The sequence below is a fragment of the Cupressus sempervirens genome, chromosome 5, assembly GCF_028749045.1.
Source record: "Cupressus sempervirens isolate cs-2001-9-10 chromosome 5, ASM2874904v1, whole genome shotgun sequence".
NCBI lineage: Eukaryota > Viridiplantae > Streptophyta > Pinopsida > Cupressales > Cupressaceae > Cupressus > Cupressus sempervirens.
Window position 1 is genome coordinate 505,986,356 of NC_143122.1, and position 19,922 is coordinate 506,006,277.

Genomic DNA, 19,922 nt, shown 5'->3' on the forward strand with positions numbered 1-19,922 from the left:
GCCTTTGCATGGGAGTTTTCTTTAAAAGAAAACAAATAAAGCCTACTACATTCTTCAAAGGCACATATAACCCCATCTTTATACTCAATATTTTGCCCAGTTTCCACAGTGTCCTCTATAATGTAATGCATCATTTTTAAGACATGGGGAAAATTGCAATACAATTCAATTATCCCTCTTCCTCTATAACTACCTCCATGACATCATCAAATTAAATAAGAAACATTCTTAGGTGAAAAGATTGGTGACATACTCATCTCCATTATCGACGCATCTTCCTTCAACAACATAGTGCAGTATAATCCTATTGAAGTATGTAAATTGTAAATACATCCTTTTAAATCAAGTTAGATTCAACCACTTCAAGCAATTTTGTAAGACCTTTTACCTTTGTCCAAGTTATGTACACTTTGTACATTTTTACCACCATTGTTCTTGCCATGAATCTCCAAAATGCACTTATTAAAATTGTTTGGCCTCTCATTTCAAAACCTTTACATTTCACCTACAAGTCTTCAATATGTGATAACTCAAGCCTCAAGTGAGAATATTAGAAGAAAATTGAAGCTGCCTTTGCGGTCATAAAATACAAGAAAAATCCATCTCAATAAATACAAGGAAATAATGATGTATAGACACTATATCACACCAAACAGGCAACACATTTATATTCAGTAAACGTCTGTAATAAGGTTATAATCAAAAGCATTCAAAACAAACACAAAAGACACCAAAGTAACTAGGAGTGAGAAGCTAAAGAAACCCCAATTTGATTCAATTTTAGGTGATAATGTAGTACTTCTTCCTGAAGCTCCAATGCTCCACTTCCTTTGTAATATTTCTTTTAATTAACTCTTATTAGTTCTTGAAATGGTGAGATATTATTGCATCTATTAGGTGCAATTAGTTCCAAAATTTAGACTAATTAGCTTTAAGAATTTGTTAGGCTTATTATTAATTTATTATATAGTTTGATACATTTATGTATTTACCAAATTTAAGAAATATTAGTTATCAATGCTCTTATGGGATTTGAGCCAAGAAGCCAAGGAGAAAAAATGAAAAACTTAAATTTCAATAAATTTATGTCCACTAATAAAGTACTCTGAAACAATACTCTTAAATGTCATTAAATGCTACAACTGGAGGCATGACCAATTCAATTTATTTTTAAATTTAGCTTTTGAATTCCAATAGAGTGTGTAGGTCAAGTTTCTTTGTTGCAGATTTTACCTTGACTCTAAGGGCCTGTTTGGTTGCAAGTATAAGAATTGAGAGTTAGAATTGAAAATGGGAATGAGAATGGGAATGGTGAATGAGAATGGAAAATGCCAATTCTAGTCTCATTTGGTTCACGTGGAATTTGATTGGGGATATGTTAATCTCTTGTTTGGTTGTATAAAATTGAAATTGGAATAACGTTAAGGTTATATTGTTTTAAAATGGTCCATGTAGGTTTAATCAGGTCCATCCAAGATCACTCAGCTCAATGGTTTGTCAATCCAAATAGTCCAAATTTACAAATAGGGGGTTTGCAAGCTCAATCTCGAAGATTCAAAATCAAAAAGATCAATCGACTGGTACACCACTCACAATACCTGCATCATCAAGAAGTAGAGTGTATCTAGTCTCAACATCCTCTGTAGCAAATAAACCTCGATCATGCACAAGCGACTTCTTAATTATCGTCAGACCTTTGGATTATATTGTGCTTTGAAACCATTTCAAAAAAAGGCAAAGAGATCTTACCTTGCTTGTTTTCTTCGTCCAACTTCTTCAATTTGACATAGTGAGGCTTTATTTCCTTGGCATCTGGGGTTTGCTCCAGTGCACAATCAAAAGCACGAAAAAGCTAAATTGTATTCCCTAAGTCCATGAAAAGGCCTAGCCTTGCAAAAGAGGGATTTGGCATGAGTGGAATTAAATTTATTCCAAAATTTGATACACAAACATCTAATACAATTCATCCCTCTTCTCACTTTCAAACCATTCCTAAGCCCCGATGATTTTCAATGAAGGAATTATGCCTCCAAGATTAATCAGTTAATCCAGAGGAGATTGAATAATGATATTGTGCATATAATTCTACTCATATGGTTGCATGTCAAAATGTCAAATCCATCCACTCATGGTTGTGCATGCCAAAATAATATAACTCTTATGCACGTCTAATAACGGACTCTAAAAAAATTATATAATTTGAAAAAGTATTATTGAGAATAGGAATAGTCTATTCCAATAACAACTATTTTTTGGAATGGACGTGTTCATTTTAGGGGTGACATGGAAACATATATTTGTATTCCCTATTCTAATTTGACATACCAAATAAAGAATACAAAACATGTTCCTAATTTCTAATTCCTATTCAAATAGCTAGATGGACCCTAAAGGTTTTGTTGTGAGACTAAAGACAAAGAAAAAGACATAGATGCAAGTACCTCCTGCCTTTAATTCTAACAAGTGTTTCTTATTCAAGATATTTTCCAAAATTGTCACATACTTCCGTTTTCTTCTTTTTCCTCAAGGTTCTATTTTCCATGGTTTAAGGTTTGTCCACATTAACTATAGTGAGAGCCATTTTCTTTGCCAAAGAAATTAAATCTCATATTGCTTTCTTTTTTTAGTACCTGCCTATTTTATAAGTGGGGAATTAATATTTTCATTTGAGACATTTAAATTTAATTTCAGGGTTTCTATGATATCATTTTTAAAATCTATTTTTGCAACATAATTCCTTGTTTCTCATTGGCTATAAACAATTTTGCTAGGGGTTATTTTTATTTTCAAAAACAAAAAAATCTAAAAACAATACAATAACAATGCATTTATTGTGTTGTTAGACTATACAGGTCGTATAGACTCAAAAAAATGTTACTCACGGACAAAATCAAACTTTGGTAACACCAAAGAAGTGTAGGAGAGCCATATGTGGATGAATTTGTGAGATATCCATAAGCATGTAAATGAATTAAAATTAATGGTGCATAGTAAATTAATAATAAAATGAAGGCTCTCTAATTTAAAATTATTAAAAAATAGTGATATGTATATTTGAAGAATTATATTTTTTTTGTTGTTTTATTCACACACGGCCTCTATAAAAGATAATTTTGGAGGAGAACAATCACTAAATAAAAACTAAATAAATTCTATAATTTATTTGTAAACCTATAATTTAATTGTAAATTTTCATTAAATATTAAAAATAAACTTTATTAGCATGCCAATAATCTTTTATCAGATTTATGTATAATTACTAGAAGAGCCATATAGATATATTTTTATTTGTCTAAAACGTAACTTTAATTTAAAAGAAAATATTTAAACTTGTATTATTAATCATAAGAGTTTAAATAGTTAATGAATTTTAATGTTATTGCTAATTGAATTGTTTGTGTATTTCAAACTCAATCTTCTATGTAGTCATAATGTATTTATTTTTGATACTATATATACAAAAATAATGGTAGGGGAGAGAACCTAGTAATTGAACACCCTAACTTCACGTTTATCAAAACCTTACGTAAAAATTTCAAATCGCTCTCAGTTTTTTACAGTAGCTTACTTAGCGAGTCGCCTACTTATAACTAAGGTTTCAAGTCCACGTCACTAGTTATGATGCCACATCAGCATACTTTTTGCCAAGTTGTCCAAAACAGGCCCAAAAAAAAAGTGAGACCAATAATAGCGCATAAAGGGTACCCATAGTTGAACAGCTGATGTGGCATCACATCATTGGTTACTTTTTAAAACAAAAGGTACATTTTCATTCAATTTTGGGTAATCATCATTATACTAACAACTTCAAAATCACAAGTATTGGTACAATTTTTTCAGAAAAATTGAACATTAAGTGAGCAATTACTATCACAACAATTGGAACCCATTCAACTACTGGGTCCTCTCCCCTAGGTATGGAGGAAAAAATAACAAAGTTTTGATAATGAGTTTGAGGAATGCAATTTTTTAAATAGCTCTTCCAACCAAATAATACATCTCGTCGACCTACTTGGTACATTTTACGAAGACTCAACCAGAGCTCTCGTCTAATTGCGCTTTCACCTTTTCACTTTTGTTTTTCACGTGCAATTTCCTCTTGCGGGACGCCCTTTTTACTTTTGCTTTTCACGTGCACTTTCCTCTTGCATGACGCCCTTATTCTGCTTAAAATTTAAAAACGCAGATTGGAGAAATAGACAAAAGCTTTGAAGGACTAGAATGAATCCGTTTGCTTCGACCAGTTGAGAGATTCAAACCTGACATTTAATCATATTTCAGTGGTTCCATTTGTGTTTTCTTTTTTCCTTAGTTTAATATTTTGAGTTATCTTCCCGACCCACAATTTGAATTATCACCGGTAGTGGCGCCCCTTTGCAATCCTGTCATTTTCGCTAAATTTCCTGCAGCTTTTGTGAGCTCTTCCCCAGGAAGCAAGTGGTTGCACAACCTATTCAAAGCTTTCAAAGGTTATTTATTTGTGTTGCGAGCACTCCACTGGTTTTCAAGTATTTTACGTTTTCAAGGAGGGAGCAGAGAACGCCCTGGGGAAAATGCAGTTGCGCAGCTTTATGAACGTACACTCCCGTCTAGGTGGGTCGCAGTTGACTTTTTTTATTGATAAGGGTTTTCTTAGGTCTCATAGGCTACGTCATTTCTTGACTCTGTTTTCCATACCTTAATATTGTTTATTCCTTTTTTATCACAGTTCCCCATGTTGGTGTTTGGACTTTATTCACTGTAATCTGCAATGTCATATTCTGATATTGATGTTGTTCTAATTGTCGATTGTTATTGATTGAACACCCTTTCTCGATAATGTCTCTGAAGATACTGTTACAAACATACAAGCATCGCTTTGTAATTTCTGATCAAACAGGACAACTTAATTAGTCTCTGTAAACGTGTATTTTGATATTTCTATTGCTCAGATAACAACACCATGGTCCTATTTTTAATTGCATTGTGTTATATATCTTTGTGTGCATTCAAGCTATTCACCATCCTTGCCTTGCATTGTTCAAACCTGTCACCAGTTTTTTCCAGGCAAAAATTTATGTGCTACTTATTCACTGTAAAAAGTGCTAGCAAATAATTCTAAAATTCTAATTACTCCGTAAGTTATTCTAGTGCCCGTAGCTTACCATTGTCTTGGATGCAATCCTTAATGATTTAAAGTGGCCCTGAAAAAATATAAGACTCTTCTCTCTTATCATTTATTCCATTTGAATGTAATAATCAACAATGCCGCCAGATTGATTAACAAAAGATCTCTCATCAACCATCTGCAGAGTATCTCTGTTGACATTGTTTATTTTCGAGCCCAGATTTCAAAACAGAACCCAAAGAAAATTCATTGAATCATTCGATATTTAAGAGCATTTGTAGCTGAGCTGAGTCGTGAATTTTTTGATCGAATGTTGAGTTGTATAAAGGCATCTGTATCCTGGGAAATTGGAAATCCATATATGTCCAGTGTAGCTTCACTACAATCTTCAATATGCTCGATTGGGATGTTATGATTTGGGCTCAGGGTATGATGAGAATCAGAGGACTAGGAAGTTCATCGGTACAAATCTTCAAATTTGTCCCAAACAATCTCTTATGGTTTTGAGTTTACTGAGTGAGATGGCATCCTGGTTATTTTCCTCTTTAGTTTTACTTTACATCTGGGCAGAATTTTCCATGCGGTTGATTTCTCTAGAGTGCATTGGACTAGTTTTCCCATTCTCTTTTCTACATTTATTGCATTTCATTTCTTCTTCATCCCATTCTCATTGCCTTTCACCTGTAGGGCAGAACACTTAAATTGAGAAGAAACTATGATACATAGAAATCAAGTTCTGAAAACTGTGTTAAAGACAAATTATTTTTCCTCTTAATTCTTTCAAAGGTTGTGGTGTATGAAGACCGACTCATTGAGGTGCGTTTGTGTCAAATTTTTGTGTTACTTCTTGTGAATGACATGAAGCAAGTACCAATTGCGCTGTCATCCAGAAGTTCCAGGTTCAAAGGGCTACATTTTGAACATGTTGGGCCATCCCAATCTTCCCACTAAATAGCCACAAAATAGGTAATCAGAAAAAGCGAGCAATAATTACACACATCAAAGGTTTTGAAGTGAAGTTGAGATTGAAATGTTTACTACTGAATGCTTGCATGGTTCTCCCTTAGATAGTGGTAAAGAGGAGAGGCGTCCTGAAAATGTTTTAGATTTCTAGAACTTATTAATAATCGTGTTCATGACCTCAAATTTTAATCAACATCCTTACAGTGCAGGTTAAGAAGTCTTAACATTTCCCACCTTAGTTCAATGCATCTAAGGACACACGGTGATTTCTTATTTCAGTTCAGTGTAACAACTAAATTTGAGCATCAATTCTTTTCACACCTTTGCCCCCAAACAGCTAGATATCTTCAAATTTTAAATCAAAAAATGAAATTTGTTTGGGACCAATGCATTTCACAAACAAAACATGTGTGAAGACATCAAATTTATAATTTATGTATACTTATCCATTTTGGGGTTCATTCTTCCATTTAATATAACATAACTTAAATCATGGTAAGACTGAAGGACTTAATTAGCAGCTCTTTGTTACGGCAGATTCTGTAATCTATCATCTATGTGATTTCCTGAGCTTCTTTACCACGTACAATGTGTACAATGTGCTTATCTGTTTTCATATTGAATGAATATCTCTCACCGCTCAAGATTATCTATGTTTCAAAGCAAGACGTTTAACACTAACTTACTAAATTTGCTATTTATTGCAGAACTTTTGATTCTGTCCTTTCCTTCATTGTAACCGCTTTGAATATAGATGTTTGTATTCTTACCTATTTTTATTGCTCTTCTTATACGAAATGTTAATGGCCTGCACTACTATACTTGTATCAACATCAATCTAACCCTTTTCTGTCACAGGTAATTCCACCTCCAAAAACTGTTTCTCCCATTATATAATGCACAGCATTTGCAAACGTTCACTTCTGAGGGATGCTTTGTTCTCTAAATTTAAACTGCCGTATATAGTATAACTTTCAAGTTCTCCTTACAATCCTATAAATGCATTTAATGTTAAACTAGTTTTCTTGACTTCTGATACAAACAATCTGATGACAAAACCTTGTGTATAATGTTATGCAGATTGCTCTTCCATGACATATACCAACAATACTCCTCGTACAACACATGTGGCTGTCTCTACAGCTGTTCAGCCACAACAAAGAACAACCAAAGCCACAGAGATTTCAGCAAATATAAATACACAAGTCCACTCTTAAGCCACAACAAAGTCGAAGCCAGAGATATTTCAGCAAATATAAATACACAGCTTTGTAAAACTATTACTAATAATACACTGTAGAATTAATTGCTAACAACAAATCTTGTTTACCTGTACTTCTTGCATCTTAGCTTGCTGTTACATTTATAAAATAAGTAATTATATCCGATACTACATTATGTTCAATTCTTCAGCTCTCTCTGTAAATAGAAGTTCTAAATCGAATTTACATATGATCTCGACATCACTCAATATCACATCAAGACAATAAAATGCACATAGCAGGAACTATGACACTTCGAGTCACTTGTTCAAATAGCATTTTCTTTAAATTTCAAATATCCAACAATATTAATCATAAACTCGCTATACATCATTATTGATGATCGAATTTACATATGATCTCGACATCACTCAATATCACATCAAGACAATAAAATGCACATAGCAGGAACTATGACACTTCGAGTCACTTGTTCAAATAGCATTTTCTTTAAATTTCAAATATCCAACAATATTAATCATAAACTCGCTATACATCATTATTGATGTACAAGTACTAAATTTGCATTTTCGATTGCACATATCCAGTGAGATGTTAGTTTCAAAACCTACCTACAAGAATTTGGGTTTATTTGTTTATTGCAGAATCTATGTTTTGTTCTGCCTAGTTCATGCTACATGTTTTCTTCTATTCTAAATCTCATTTCTGAATATTTGAAATCACTTTTCCATGCTAATTTGTTAAGAACAGTATAAAAAGGAAAGGCTGCCTAATTGTTTCATACAAAAAGAAATGAACAAATATTATTTAAATCTGCATGTAAAAAGACATTCAACCATGAGGAAACCATATTCATTAATATTTTAGTCCCACATCATGCCGTCTTTGTAACATGGTTTCCAAAAATGACAAATAGGTGGCTTATATATAGTAGTCAAGTACAAAACTAATGCTGCCCTATGTGGACAGATCCCCTCTAAGTATAATAAACGAGTACCCATCAGTAATTTAATCATTCATAGACATTATATAGTAGTCAAGTACAAAACTAATGCTGCCCTATGTGGACAGATCCCCTCTAAGTATAATAAACGAGTACCCATCAGTAATTAATCATTCATAGACATTCCTCCACACTGCTTTGGCTAGTATACAATTTCCTACATTTCACATGACATCCATTTAATTGGGCAAAGTTATGAAACAGTGTCCTTCAACCCATAGTATACAATGAGCTGATTTGACAATCAATTTCAAAGGAATAGATCATTGAAAAATAATATCAATTATTAAATGTTCAGTGGGACTTAGTGCCAAGTTTCTCATTCAAAGCCTCCTCTAATTGAAGTAGTAGAACAGAAAATGTTCCTGTAAATTAACACACATTAAAGTGAATTCACATTTATATTCATCAAATAGAATGCATTATGAATGAAACATGAAATGAAACCAGGGCATCTTATTAGTGTCTACATCTTCAAACTTCATAGTGACATTAACTTTAAGAGGATATTACTAAAATACGAAATAAAAACTTCAGAGGGTGTAAACTACGCTAACAGTGCTAAACAAAGCAGTAAATCATCTGCTAGTTCATGCCTGCTTGTTAAATTGTAGTCTATTTCAATCATCTGGTTTGACAAGAATCGGTAAAATTATCAACTGTTATTAAGATCCTTGTTTAAATATAATCTAGCTGATCTTAAACATGCCTCTGAATTTCATGAAAAAAACTTGACCATACATTGCATTGAATTAGTTTGCAAGAAGTCTAAATAAGTCACATGTTCAACAGAGAAGCCAGCTTAAACAAGTTTAAGAAGGCGGCAAGAATTACTATTACTCACAATAGCTAGCTAGCATTATGATTACAAGAGAAAGCGTGAGATAGGAACCATTTAATTCTCATTTTTTACTGATAAAATGCAAAAAATATAGCAATCATAGCAAGTAGCATGACAAAGTTCCAAGTATACCACGATGTCTACTCCTCATTCCCCTGCACAACCTAATGCTGACTAGAATCAAGCTAAACTGTCACCACATGTGCCAGCAGGCAGAAGAGCAGGGAAAAGCAATGCTAACTTATTATGCTATTATGCTCCTTTGTTTGATAGAATTGATGGGGTCCCCTAGTGCACTATCAGAGAATAGAATAAGGAAATTCATTAAGGCTGTTCCAAAGAAAGTTAGTCTCACCAACAAGATAATAGATAATAGATTTACCAGCCAAATATACTCCCATGCTGCCATTCTGCTGCAATCTGAATAATTCATCCAAATTAACAATTATCCCCACCTTATTCAATGTGTTCCAACCAAAGTAACAAGAATCGGAATCAGCTAGGCCGAATCGAATCGTGAATCGGCCATGAATCGGAATCGAATCAGCAAATTTAAAAAACCCTTGAAATTTAGAGATTTTAACAATTTAGAACTTATTTCATGCAACCTTTTATTGAATATAACTTAAACACACTATAACACCATCAAACAGAAGCTAACATACACGAACATGGAATATAAATGATAAATCCATCACATACGTAACTACGTTACATGTAAAATGTAAATTGTAGCTTAAGTAAATAGAAACCATAGGATCATAATGAGTCAAATCATAGAATGTATGTAAGATGAAGATCCATAAGACATCAAATCACAAATGTATGTAAGAAGATCCATGAAACGTATGTCTATCAGTATCTGTAAATGTATTGTTGGAGTAACGGGATCGCTGCAAGTATAATTGCATTGACATTTTTTGGTAAATGCTTTTCAAATGCATCAATCTCCTCTCATATATATTGCAAATGAGACATGGAGAGACATGTCTCCTGATGAGGAGGAGACATGTCTATCCATTATAATTAATAAAATAACAAATTATATAATATCTCATATATTAATTATATATAATTAATATACATACATACATACATATTTATATTCAAAAACTAGTTCAATAAATATAAACAAATTATAAAATTAGACTGACCAATGCATAAGAAGCATAATGAATAAAATTTAGAGGACAAGAGTTAATTTTCAGTGTGGTTTGACAAAAAATGAGTGCACTGCACATCATAATATCATATGATGATTGAAAACTGCCATAGAAATTCACAATTCCTCCAAAAAGTTTACCTGTCACCTCCTTAGAGTATTAGTCATCAAGTTCAGACTAGAAGATAAATCCTCCTCTTCATAGCTGAATGCATCAAGTACGTCATATCCCAATGTTTTTAATTTTCATCACTTTCACTACCACTGCTTCTCTTCGTGATTCTAAGATCTCTGCCCATGAACTTGGTTTCCACATCATCAGCAATTCAACTAAAAATATGGATTAAGGGCATCCAATTAGATTGTCTTCTGAAAGTCCTTTTACGTCTACAGTCTTTGTGTGAAGGTGAAGATTACATTGCACAAAGACAAGGTAGCTGAGGCACTCTTAGGTCGTTTCACTTCTTAGTGGGTTAAGCTAAACAAACTCCAATTTTCTTGTTGCCCTTAGCCCTACCAGACTAGCACAAAACATAATGGCTAAACTCTAAAGATTTGATGTTCAGTGACATAATCGTCTTGCCACAAATATGTAAATTGGATAATAATAATTATTAACTTTTTAAAGTTAGGAATAAACAAGAATAGATTTATCAACTAGTGATACAGTTGAAGGTATTGTTTCCTTTTACATGCTAATTAGATAATTCTAATTTAAATGAATTAAATGTGTTAAAAAGAACCCTCCCTCCACAACTGTACATGCAACTGCAAACCTTACATCTAGCACTCAGTCTTTAAAGTTTTTTAAAAGAGTTCGCTCCCTACCTCTTTAGGCATTTATCAAGCTTAAGACCCACCATTATCTCCTCAACCAGTTCAAAAGACATGCAAGGAAAAAACTGGGTTTTTTGGAATACAGAATTTTGGGATTTAAGTACCACACCATTGCATGATGCGGCCTAAACTAGGAGATTAAATGGAAAATAACCTTATTTAGCAGCCAATATATTCTTATAATACATTCATATGTCAGATGGAAGGAACAATGTCAAAATGAATCTAAATATATTAATATTTTGTAGTTCATTAGAACTGATAACAATGTTATACAGAGTGCTACAGAAGTTGTAAACACTTCCTGTAGCCTTCCTCTTATCAATCACTACTTGAACGCTCCTTTCTCTGGAACCTATATGTTGATTCCTTATTTGGTACTTCATTCTTCTTCCTGCAACAGGCAACTAAAGCCATTACTCTACCTTGGAGGTTTCCCCTTGAAGGGTTCTGACTTTTCGGAATGATTATGATTATGAAAGGTTGTGACTCCTTTGAAAGGACTGATTATGAAGTTTTGCGATTTTTTTTATAAGAGGGTCAATTACGAAGGGTCACAAATTCTCTAGAACATGATGAACAGGTATGACATTTCTCTTATATGCATAGACTACCGCAGTCTATTAAGACCATATGCAATGTATCTATTCTTGAAATCAGCCAATATACAGTTATACCAGGAAACCATGACAAGTGATAGGATGGAGACATTACAGTGGCACCAAAGTGTGTTCTTGCCAGCCTGAGGGAACATCCTTATGATGGAATTCTTTACCTTTTTTCAATGTAGCAGATTTGTGTGGTTACAAAGAGGAAGCCAATGATAGGATTGAAACTACGTCCGCATACTACAAGATACTACAAAAATGGGTTGCGTGATTGAGGTTTTCTCGAAGAGATCTTATATTGGAAACTACTTCATTAGCGTGTTTGTACGCATCAAAAGAATGGTACTTGGCCAATAGAAGAAATGAGAGGTATGAGCAACAATCATCAGAATCTATATATATCAAATGGCAATTAATATTGGCCAACAATATTGCTGGTATGTAATTGTAATGCATTATGTTTATTTTAACACATGGAAAAATAGTGTATATATACTGCATTAAGATCATTTCCTCACAAGATAAGGTAAGGCCTACGGTGGAATGGACTGTGCTGAATTAATACAATTTGCAAAATAATATACAGACATTACGAAAAACAACACTAATTACATAGAGAGTGCAACATAATTGTTACATGTTACTGCCCGTGTTTGTAGAATCCAACCCAATCCCTTCAAATACTTTAATCCATACGTGGTAAAGTGTCATTCAAAATGATCAATGGTAGAGCCTTGTTCAATGGTGTGATTTGAAAGGAAATCAGCCTTCAAGTTTGCCCTGGTATATGTGTCTGATTTTATAGTCACCAGTTTCCTCCAAAAATTTCCAGATGCCTTCTAACCACATGGATGATTTCTAGCTTGGAGCATTTTTAGTTATGACAGCTTGTACCACATTGAGAGGATCTGCTATGTCAACGTTTTTTATTTTCTTCTCCAAGCACAAGGATAGATTGCCAAGAAGGGCAATGTACTTATAGCATCATTGTTAGTTCCACTAGATAGTTTTACCAAGCCGCCTCGCACCTGTTGCCCCTGATTGTAGGAAACTTGTGCTTGATGAACTAGGATTGTACAATGAGGCACCATCAATATTCAGTTTTAGAGTCCCTTTTGGCAGCAGTCTATTTGGCTTCTGCCCCAACATCATTTTTTTCTGATTTTGTCTCCTTTTGGAGGGATAAAATGTGGCCATCCTTTTGATATATGTTCATCCTAGAATGTGTAGCTCCCAAAATGGTTTTCCACTACCATAGCATTGATGTGCTCACTTGTTCCAATTTCTAGCTTCTTGATAACTAATTCAATATTGGACTCCTTCTCATTGAAGATTTGGTTATTCTACTCTCTCCAAAGGTGTCGAATTAGCATTGCAAGAATTGCATATCATATTCTCCTCCATACCTACTATTTGTGAAGCAATGACCAGCTAGAAAAAACTCTCTAGCCTTCGTTTCAGCATGAGATTTTCCCTATAACCTCTCTATCCGCAAAGGTTATGGTTCTTTGGCCCTTTTGGAGAGACAATGTGTTTGGCATCACTTCCCTAAAACCACGTCCTTGATAACTCTTATGGACTCTCTATTAGATCTATGGTGCTCTATGGCTCAATTGTTTGGGGGCCCTCAAAGTGGGTGTCAATTGAGCATGTCCAAACCCTCCTTTAATGCATCATCAAATGCAAGAAGACTACCCCACATAGCATTATCCTTGCTGAGTTTGGTGTGCACCCTTTCAAACTTAGTAATATCTTTGACTTAGTCGGGTTCTTGTATTGCCTTCGGTGTTTTGAAAACTTTGTGGAGGGGTGCCACAGATATTCTTAGCTTGGTTACTACTCCTCGAAAGCTATTGGAGTTTTGGTTCCTTGGGTCAAGCTCAATCAGGAACGACACTAATGTCTTCCTTCTTTCTAGTATTCATTGGATGCCCCCTTCCAATGCCTTGTGTTTTGACAAGAATTAATATGCACATCAAAATGGACATTTATAGGCAATATATCCACACTACTTGGGTTAATCCCCATGGGGTGCATCTCCCAAAGATGGCTTTCTATGCAAATCCTTTTCTTGAGATATGAGATGAGATCATTGTATGTGCTTATCTTTCTCAACATCAATCGCATGAACCTCGCATCTTCCTTAGTTCCTTTAGAGTGGGATCACATAGGCTCCCAATTCAGACCAACAACCAAGTGGTTAGGGGCAACATGATTTGCAAGCTTTGTAGCATGGGTGTGGTTGAGACAGAGACACATTTCATTTTCCACTGCCCTATCTACTATGAGATCAAAGGGAGGTTCTATTGTTTGTTCAAGAAGACTCAGTCTCTCTCTTTCTTTAGGTTCATTGATCAAAAGTTCCTTGTGATTTATCTCTACAAGGCCTTGAGACTTTTGCACCACTCTCTATAGCATCAACTCCCCAGGAGACAACACACTATTCAACTTATCAACTCTTTCTTCAAAGTGATTTCCCCTACGTGTGGTACCAAGTGGTTGCTTGGTTCCCTGTATGTACATACTAGATTTGTGAGGCCTCGTAGCAATTCCACTCAACAATGGTCTTCTTCTTCCTCTTCCAAGGGTCTTCAATGACAGCTTGTGGTTCCTTCTTGCCCTATGGCCCGTCCCTCATTTTGGACTTTTTCTTGGGTACATAGAGTCATTAGTGGGTTGTTTGTTGTTTCTTGCTCTTGTTGTCTTGTTTTCTCTCCATAGGCATTGTTTGGTGTTCTTCTTGTGGGCTGGCCTTTTGCTTTGTTTTTGCAACCGCTTGGAACCTCTTTGTGGTCTTTTGTTGGCCATTAATAAACTAATATTACTAAGAAACTTTTATTTATTTGGTAGTAGTTGTGATGTGATATCATTTCATTAGAATGATTTATCAATGTTTGGAGCTCAATTTGAAAGGTATTTCCCCTAACTTTTCTATTCTTGTATTTTTTTAAATTTTATTTCCTGTAATCAGCCCAACCAGTTATAACTTTAACAAACACCAAATTCTTTACCAATTCAGTTGTTTGACATTTTGTCAAACACTTTGCAAGCAAGCTCTTATACCAATGTAATATCCCTTGCCCAAACTGATTGATTTTAGCTCAAGGAATATTGTCAAACACTTGTATGCTACCTTTCTCTGTTCTGATTTTTTTGTATTTCAGATTGTTTCATATAGTTTGAATGATGCTAAGAAATTTTGAATGTTCACAATGATATTACAATACCTCTTACAATGAACTAATATGAAACTGCAGTTCTTTTTGGTATTTTCAATGCATATAAATGGAAACTAGGAATGGAATGCATACTTACAACCGACATTTTGACAAACAATTGGCATACAACTATTATGCTGATCATATATACTATTAGATGGACGTTTTGTCAAACAAATGGTATGCAACATATATCTCTTTTATTGAATTCATTATCATGTACAATGTTGCTATGAATTTGCCAAGACAAATGGCCTTACAATAATGACTACAGCAATGCCAAATCTGATACTAAGTTATCACTTACAACAGCAAAATTATATGCCTAAGATTACAATGCTAACTACTAATAGTTGCAAAACGAACCTGATAATAGTGATGTCCAAGGATGGAGATGAAAGCTGCAATTGGAATCAAGCATTAATATTGTAGTGCAGGTACTGTAGCAGCAAGGAAAAAACAATAACTAAGGGCTACCAAAGATGAATTTTCAGGTATGCACTCAATAGTCCTTCAATATCCTTCAAACCCTTCAGTTATTCCTTTACTTTAAACACAAATAGAACTCTAGAATGAAGCTCTCCTGAATACCAAATTCAGTGGATATTTCACCGCCTCAAATGTTGCAAGACTGACAAATTGATGCTCTCCAATGGCTAACTGAAATCAGAAACACTTAGTTTCTTCTCCGAAATTCATATCAAATGCAATTGACAATAATCGGATGCCTAACAATGAAGCTCTCACCTCTATTTATTATTTTCCTTGACGCTTCTAGAAGGAAACAAAATATTATTTAATTGCACTCTCTAGAAGCTTCTCCCTTTCCAATAAAATAATTAGTTGTCCTTCTAGAAAATGCACTCTCTAAAAGCTTCCCCCTTTCCAATACAATAATTAGTTGTGCTTCTAGAAAATTAAATAAATTAACTATAAAGTCACCTTTAGATTTATTTATATATTGACTTTAATTTAATTTATTTCTCTACTTCGCCTTCAGAGAATGAAAAGTTAAGAATTCCATTGAGGGTCTAAAAGACGGGGAACATTACAGTCGGCCCTCCCTGAAATTGCTTGTCCTCAAGCAATCCAGCAACACAATGAACTCCAACCTCCACCTAGATCCCAAATGAAGTAGTATGTGACATCCCTGTGGACACTAAACCAACTACAAACCAGCATCATTAGGACCAACCACATGTCCTACAGGCTAGCACCCAAAACTTGTGTTGATGATGTAGAAGTCATAATGTCACCAAAAGGCAACTCCATAGAAGATCTATGAAACCTCTTCTTCCCTCTATCCACCCGCATGATATATTGGACTGCAATTCTGATCATCACCAACATTCGTTAAAAAAGATGTAGCTACAGGCAAACCATATGCACTCATGCCAACAATATCAACAATAGGTGTAGCCACATCAAAATATATGGACACAAGAACAACACTAACTGCCGCAACAGAAAATTGAACCGAATCTGTTGTTGATAAAAATTCATAATCATCAACATGTGCGCCATCATCAAAACACACATCAACAACTGCATGCATACTACTAAACTCCTTGTTGGATGGTTCAACTGACACAGAAGTGGCTATTGATATGATAGTATCCTCACATGCTCCTACTCCCACTATTGTTGCATCACCATCAAATACATGATCTGGGGAACTCATGCCAACAAATGCATCATCTAACTTAACCGGACATGAATTCTCATCACCTTCCACCTCAATTGTGCCCAACTCACGCAATATCTCATAAGAAATGTCCTGCAAATATGAAGCTGCAACTGTGTCATCACATTTTGCTCTTCGAAAAAACGATATCATGCTCTGCTCAAATCTTGGATTCGAAATTAGTTGGTTCATTCGTTTGTGATTTTTCTTCATCTCATTCACTAGCACATCCAACTATTCCACAAGACCTAGTATCTCAAAATCTTCAACCCTTAGCGAAGAAGTATGCCCTCTACCAGTATAATGAATACCAAACCTTCTGTCACCATCCATAATGCTGAGAACCAAGTCCTCTAGGTGTGGGTCAAAAGAAAAATGATGAGCACTCCTCACAATGTAATGCTGATAAAAACTCCCAATCTCTGTCAAGTGCTCATCATCATCAAACTAGGAATCAGAAGATGGCTCCAATCTCTGACTCTAAACTACTAGTCGGGGAGAATCCTGGGCAACCCTCTCAGCAAACCCAACCACCAAATTCCTATTGGGAAGCATTGTAGCTAAGGTCTCTACAATCTTCCTCACCAATCCTCGTATAGCACGAGAGCCCCAAATGACAGTACCCTTAGATATACTATATGAAACCTCCTACAAATCCGAGCTCTCAAGCAAATACTCCATGAATGACTTAGTACAGTAGAAATTATGTGGAAGCATCAATCTGCTCCTCTGCAATCCACAGCTGATCTTGTCCAATGCTACCAGTTGTATGAAAAAAAGAAATAGATTTACTTCTAGTAGAAGGAAGCAAATCACTATGCGAGCTCATCTCTACTGAAGCTCTCGCCTCCTTTGTACATACTATACTCATATCCTAGACGAATGTGTTCACCACATCATCTCGTCCCTCATTCTCAATCGTAGAAGAAAACTCACCACCAACCACAGTATGTAATTGAACAGGGTCTGGGGTGGTGTCAACTGTACCTATTCTAACTCTACAATAACCATATCCAATGTGATTGTGACTCCTGAAGAGCCAACTGAGTATACTGAAGAGAGTCTATAGTTATCTCAAGTTCCCGAGTGAGCTCAATCACCTCCTCCTCTTTCCGTAACAACATCTCATAGCAGGTGCTACCCTTCTCCAAAAGGTAAATCCCTATCAGCAACTAATTGAGAGTAACTATGCTTCAAGATCCTAACAGCCTCTTGAAGTGTGTGAACCTCTGCTAGAGAGAGAGTACTATCACCATGCTCATGAAACATAAGAGCACCCCAACTAGATGTAACTAACATCTGACGGATAGCATCATAATGCTTAAGAGCTAAAGAAATGTTACTATCAGTCACCTTCAGCTTACAAGTTACATGATGCCTCTGTAAACCTTGACTCCTATGCAAGCTCTCTATCTCACTAACTGCACTAAGATAAGAAACTGAATCAGAACTCTCCACCACAAGATTGCTCATACGGGTGCTATCTTGCTCGCACAATTCTGCATCCAACATACAACTGCCATGTACCTCAATCAAATCCTCATCCAAAGAAATGGAAGCCCTTGCCGTATCAATCTCCTCGCATGTCTCAGCTTCCACCTCAATAGTGAGATCGTGTAAGCATCAATCCTGGGACTCATCCAAAACCTCCTTGAAGTTGTCACCCAATATCTGAGAAAGGGTGTCATACCCAGTACATCTCATAGCATCATCAAATGGATTATCAGATGTGTCCATACTATCTGCATTGACATCTCCTGACAAAGCCTCAACTGTAGACTCCTAACTCTACACACATGACTCAACACCAGGCTACGAATCAATAATACTAGAGCATAAACCCACATCTACTAACTCCACTGAAACACCCACATCACCAAACCCACATCTACTAACTCCACTGAAACACCCACATCACCAACATCAAAGCTGAGTAACTCTATGCATGCCTCTATCCCACCTGAGGAAGCAATCGCCTCCTACGCTGTAGCAACACCATGAGATCTCACATACAAATCTCCAATAATAATCATGTCCTCAAGAGAACCGAAAGTATCAGTGGTAATAACTGCATCAAATGTCACTGCACTAACTATAACAACAGCTCTAGGAACCTTAACCTGTTGAAGCTTGGTGTTGCTAAGTCCATCGTCAACATTGCAAATAAAATTAGCAGGTGTTGTACTAAATATAGATAAATCTACATTAGGGACTCAAGCTTCCTTCCTTGCAACCTCGATGTCAACCTTCTAAAAGCAAAAACCATATACCTTGTTGCACTTTCAATTGTCTTTGGATCCAACAAGCTCTCTGTCAATCTTTGTTGATGAAGCTTAAGTTTCTCCACTCTTCCTACAAAGCATTCATCTTTGCGCTAACTTCCTCATTACTCCACCGACTTGTAGAATTGTCAATCCTCCTACGTTTGTCCATAGCTATAAAATGTTGGAGTGTTGGTCACTCCAAATGCAACAACAAATCTGAAAATAATTAATATTTTCCTACCCCACAAGATGGCAAGAAACCGCTCTGATACCCCTGAATAATAACCCCAACCAGTTATAACTTCAACAAACACCAAATTCTTTACTAATTCAATTGTTTGACATTTCGTCAAACATTTTGCAAGCAAGCTCTTATACCAATGTAATATCCCTTGACCAAACTGATTGATTTTAGCTCAAGGAATATTGTCAAACACTTGTATGTTGCCTTTCTCTTTTCTGATTTTTTTGTGTTTCAAATTGTTTGATATAATTTGAATGATGCTAAGAAATTTTGAATGTTCACAATGATATTACAATACCTCTTACAATGCACTAATATGCAAGTGTAGTTATTTTTGGTATTTTCAATGCATATACATGGAAACTAGAAATGGAATGCATACCTACAACCAACTAACATTTTGACAAACAATTGGCATACAACTATTATGCTGATCATATATGCTATTAGATGGACATTCGTCAAACAAATGGTATGCAACATATATCTCCTTTATTGAATTCATTCTCATGTACAATGTTGTTATGAATTTGCCAAGACAAATGGCCTTACAATAATGACTACAGCAATGCCAAATCTGATACTGAGTTATCACTTACAACAGCAAAATTATATGCCTAAGATTACAATGCTAACTACTAATAGTTGCAAGAGGAACCTAATTATAGTGATGTCCAAGCATAGAGATGAAAGTTGCAATTGGAATCAAGAATATTGTAGTGTGGGTACTATAGCGTGTACTGTAGCAGCAAGGAAAAAACGATTACT

The 19,922-nt window shown here is 35.2% G+C and overlaps 2 protein-coding genes across 7 annotated transcripts in view; one reads left to right on the forward strand and one right to left on the reverse strand.

The window, feature by feature from the left end:
• Positions 1-4,013: 4,013 nt before the first annotated feature.
• LOC149556929 (uncharacterized) lies at positions 4,014-7,475 on the forward strand. The gene is made up of 3 exons (XM_089831571.1): positions 4,014-4,243; positions 4,410-4,593; positions 7,151-7,475. Exons 1-3 carry the CDS (start codon positions 4,222-4,224, stop codon positions 7,368-7,370), a joined length of 426 nt encoding a protein of 141 aa, XP_089687697.1. The 5' UTR covers positions 4,014-4,221; the 3' UTR covers positions 7,371-7,475.
• FIO1 (methyltransferase) overlaps positions 6,753-19,922 on the reverse strand; it is a 136,550-nt gene continuing 123,380 nt past the window's right edge. For 2 of the 6 annotated variants that reach the window (XM_089831568.1, XM_089831566.1), the window contains exon 7: positions 8,190-8,661. Coding sequence is in view for 2 of the 6 variants with exons in the window: in XM_089831566.1 (XP_089687692.1) it covers positions 8,591-8,661 (71 nt within the window). In the remaining 4 variants the exon portion in view is untranslated. Of the gene's footprint in view, positions 7,214-8,189; positions 8,662-9,378; positions 9,700-19,922 lie in introns of those variants that run through there. The other 4 variants (XM_089831565.1, XR_016364816.1, XM_089831569.1 and 1 more) reach the window with 4 other exon arrangements.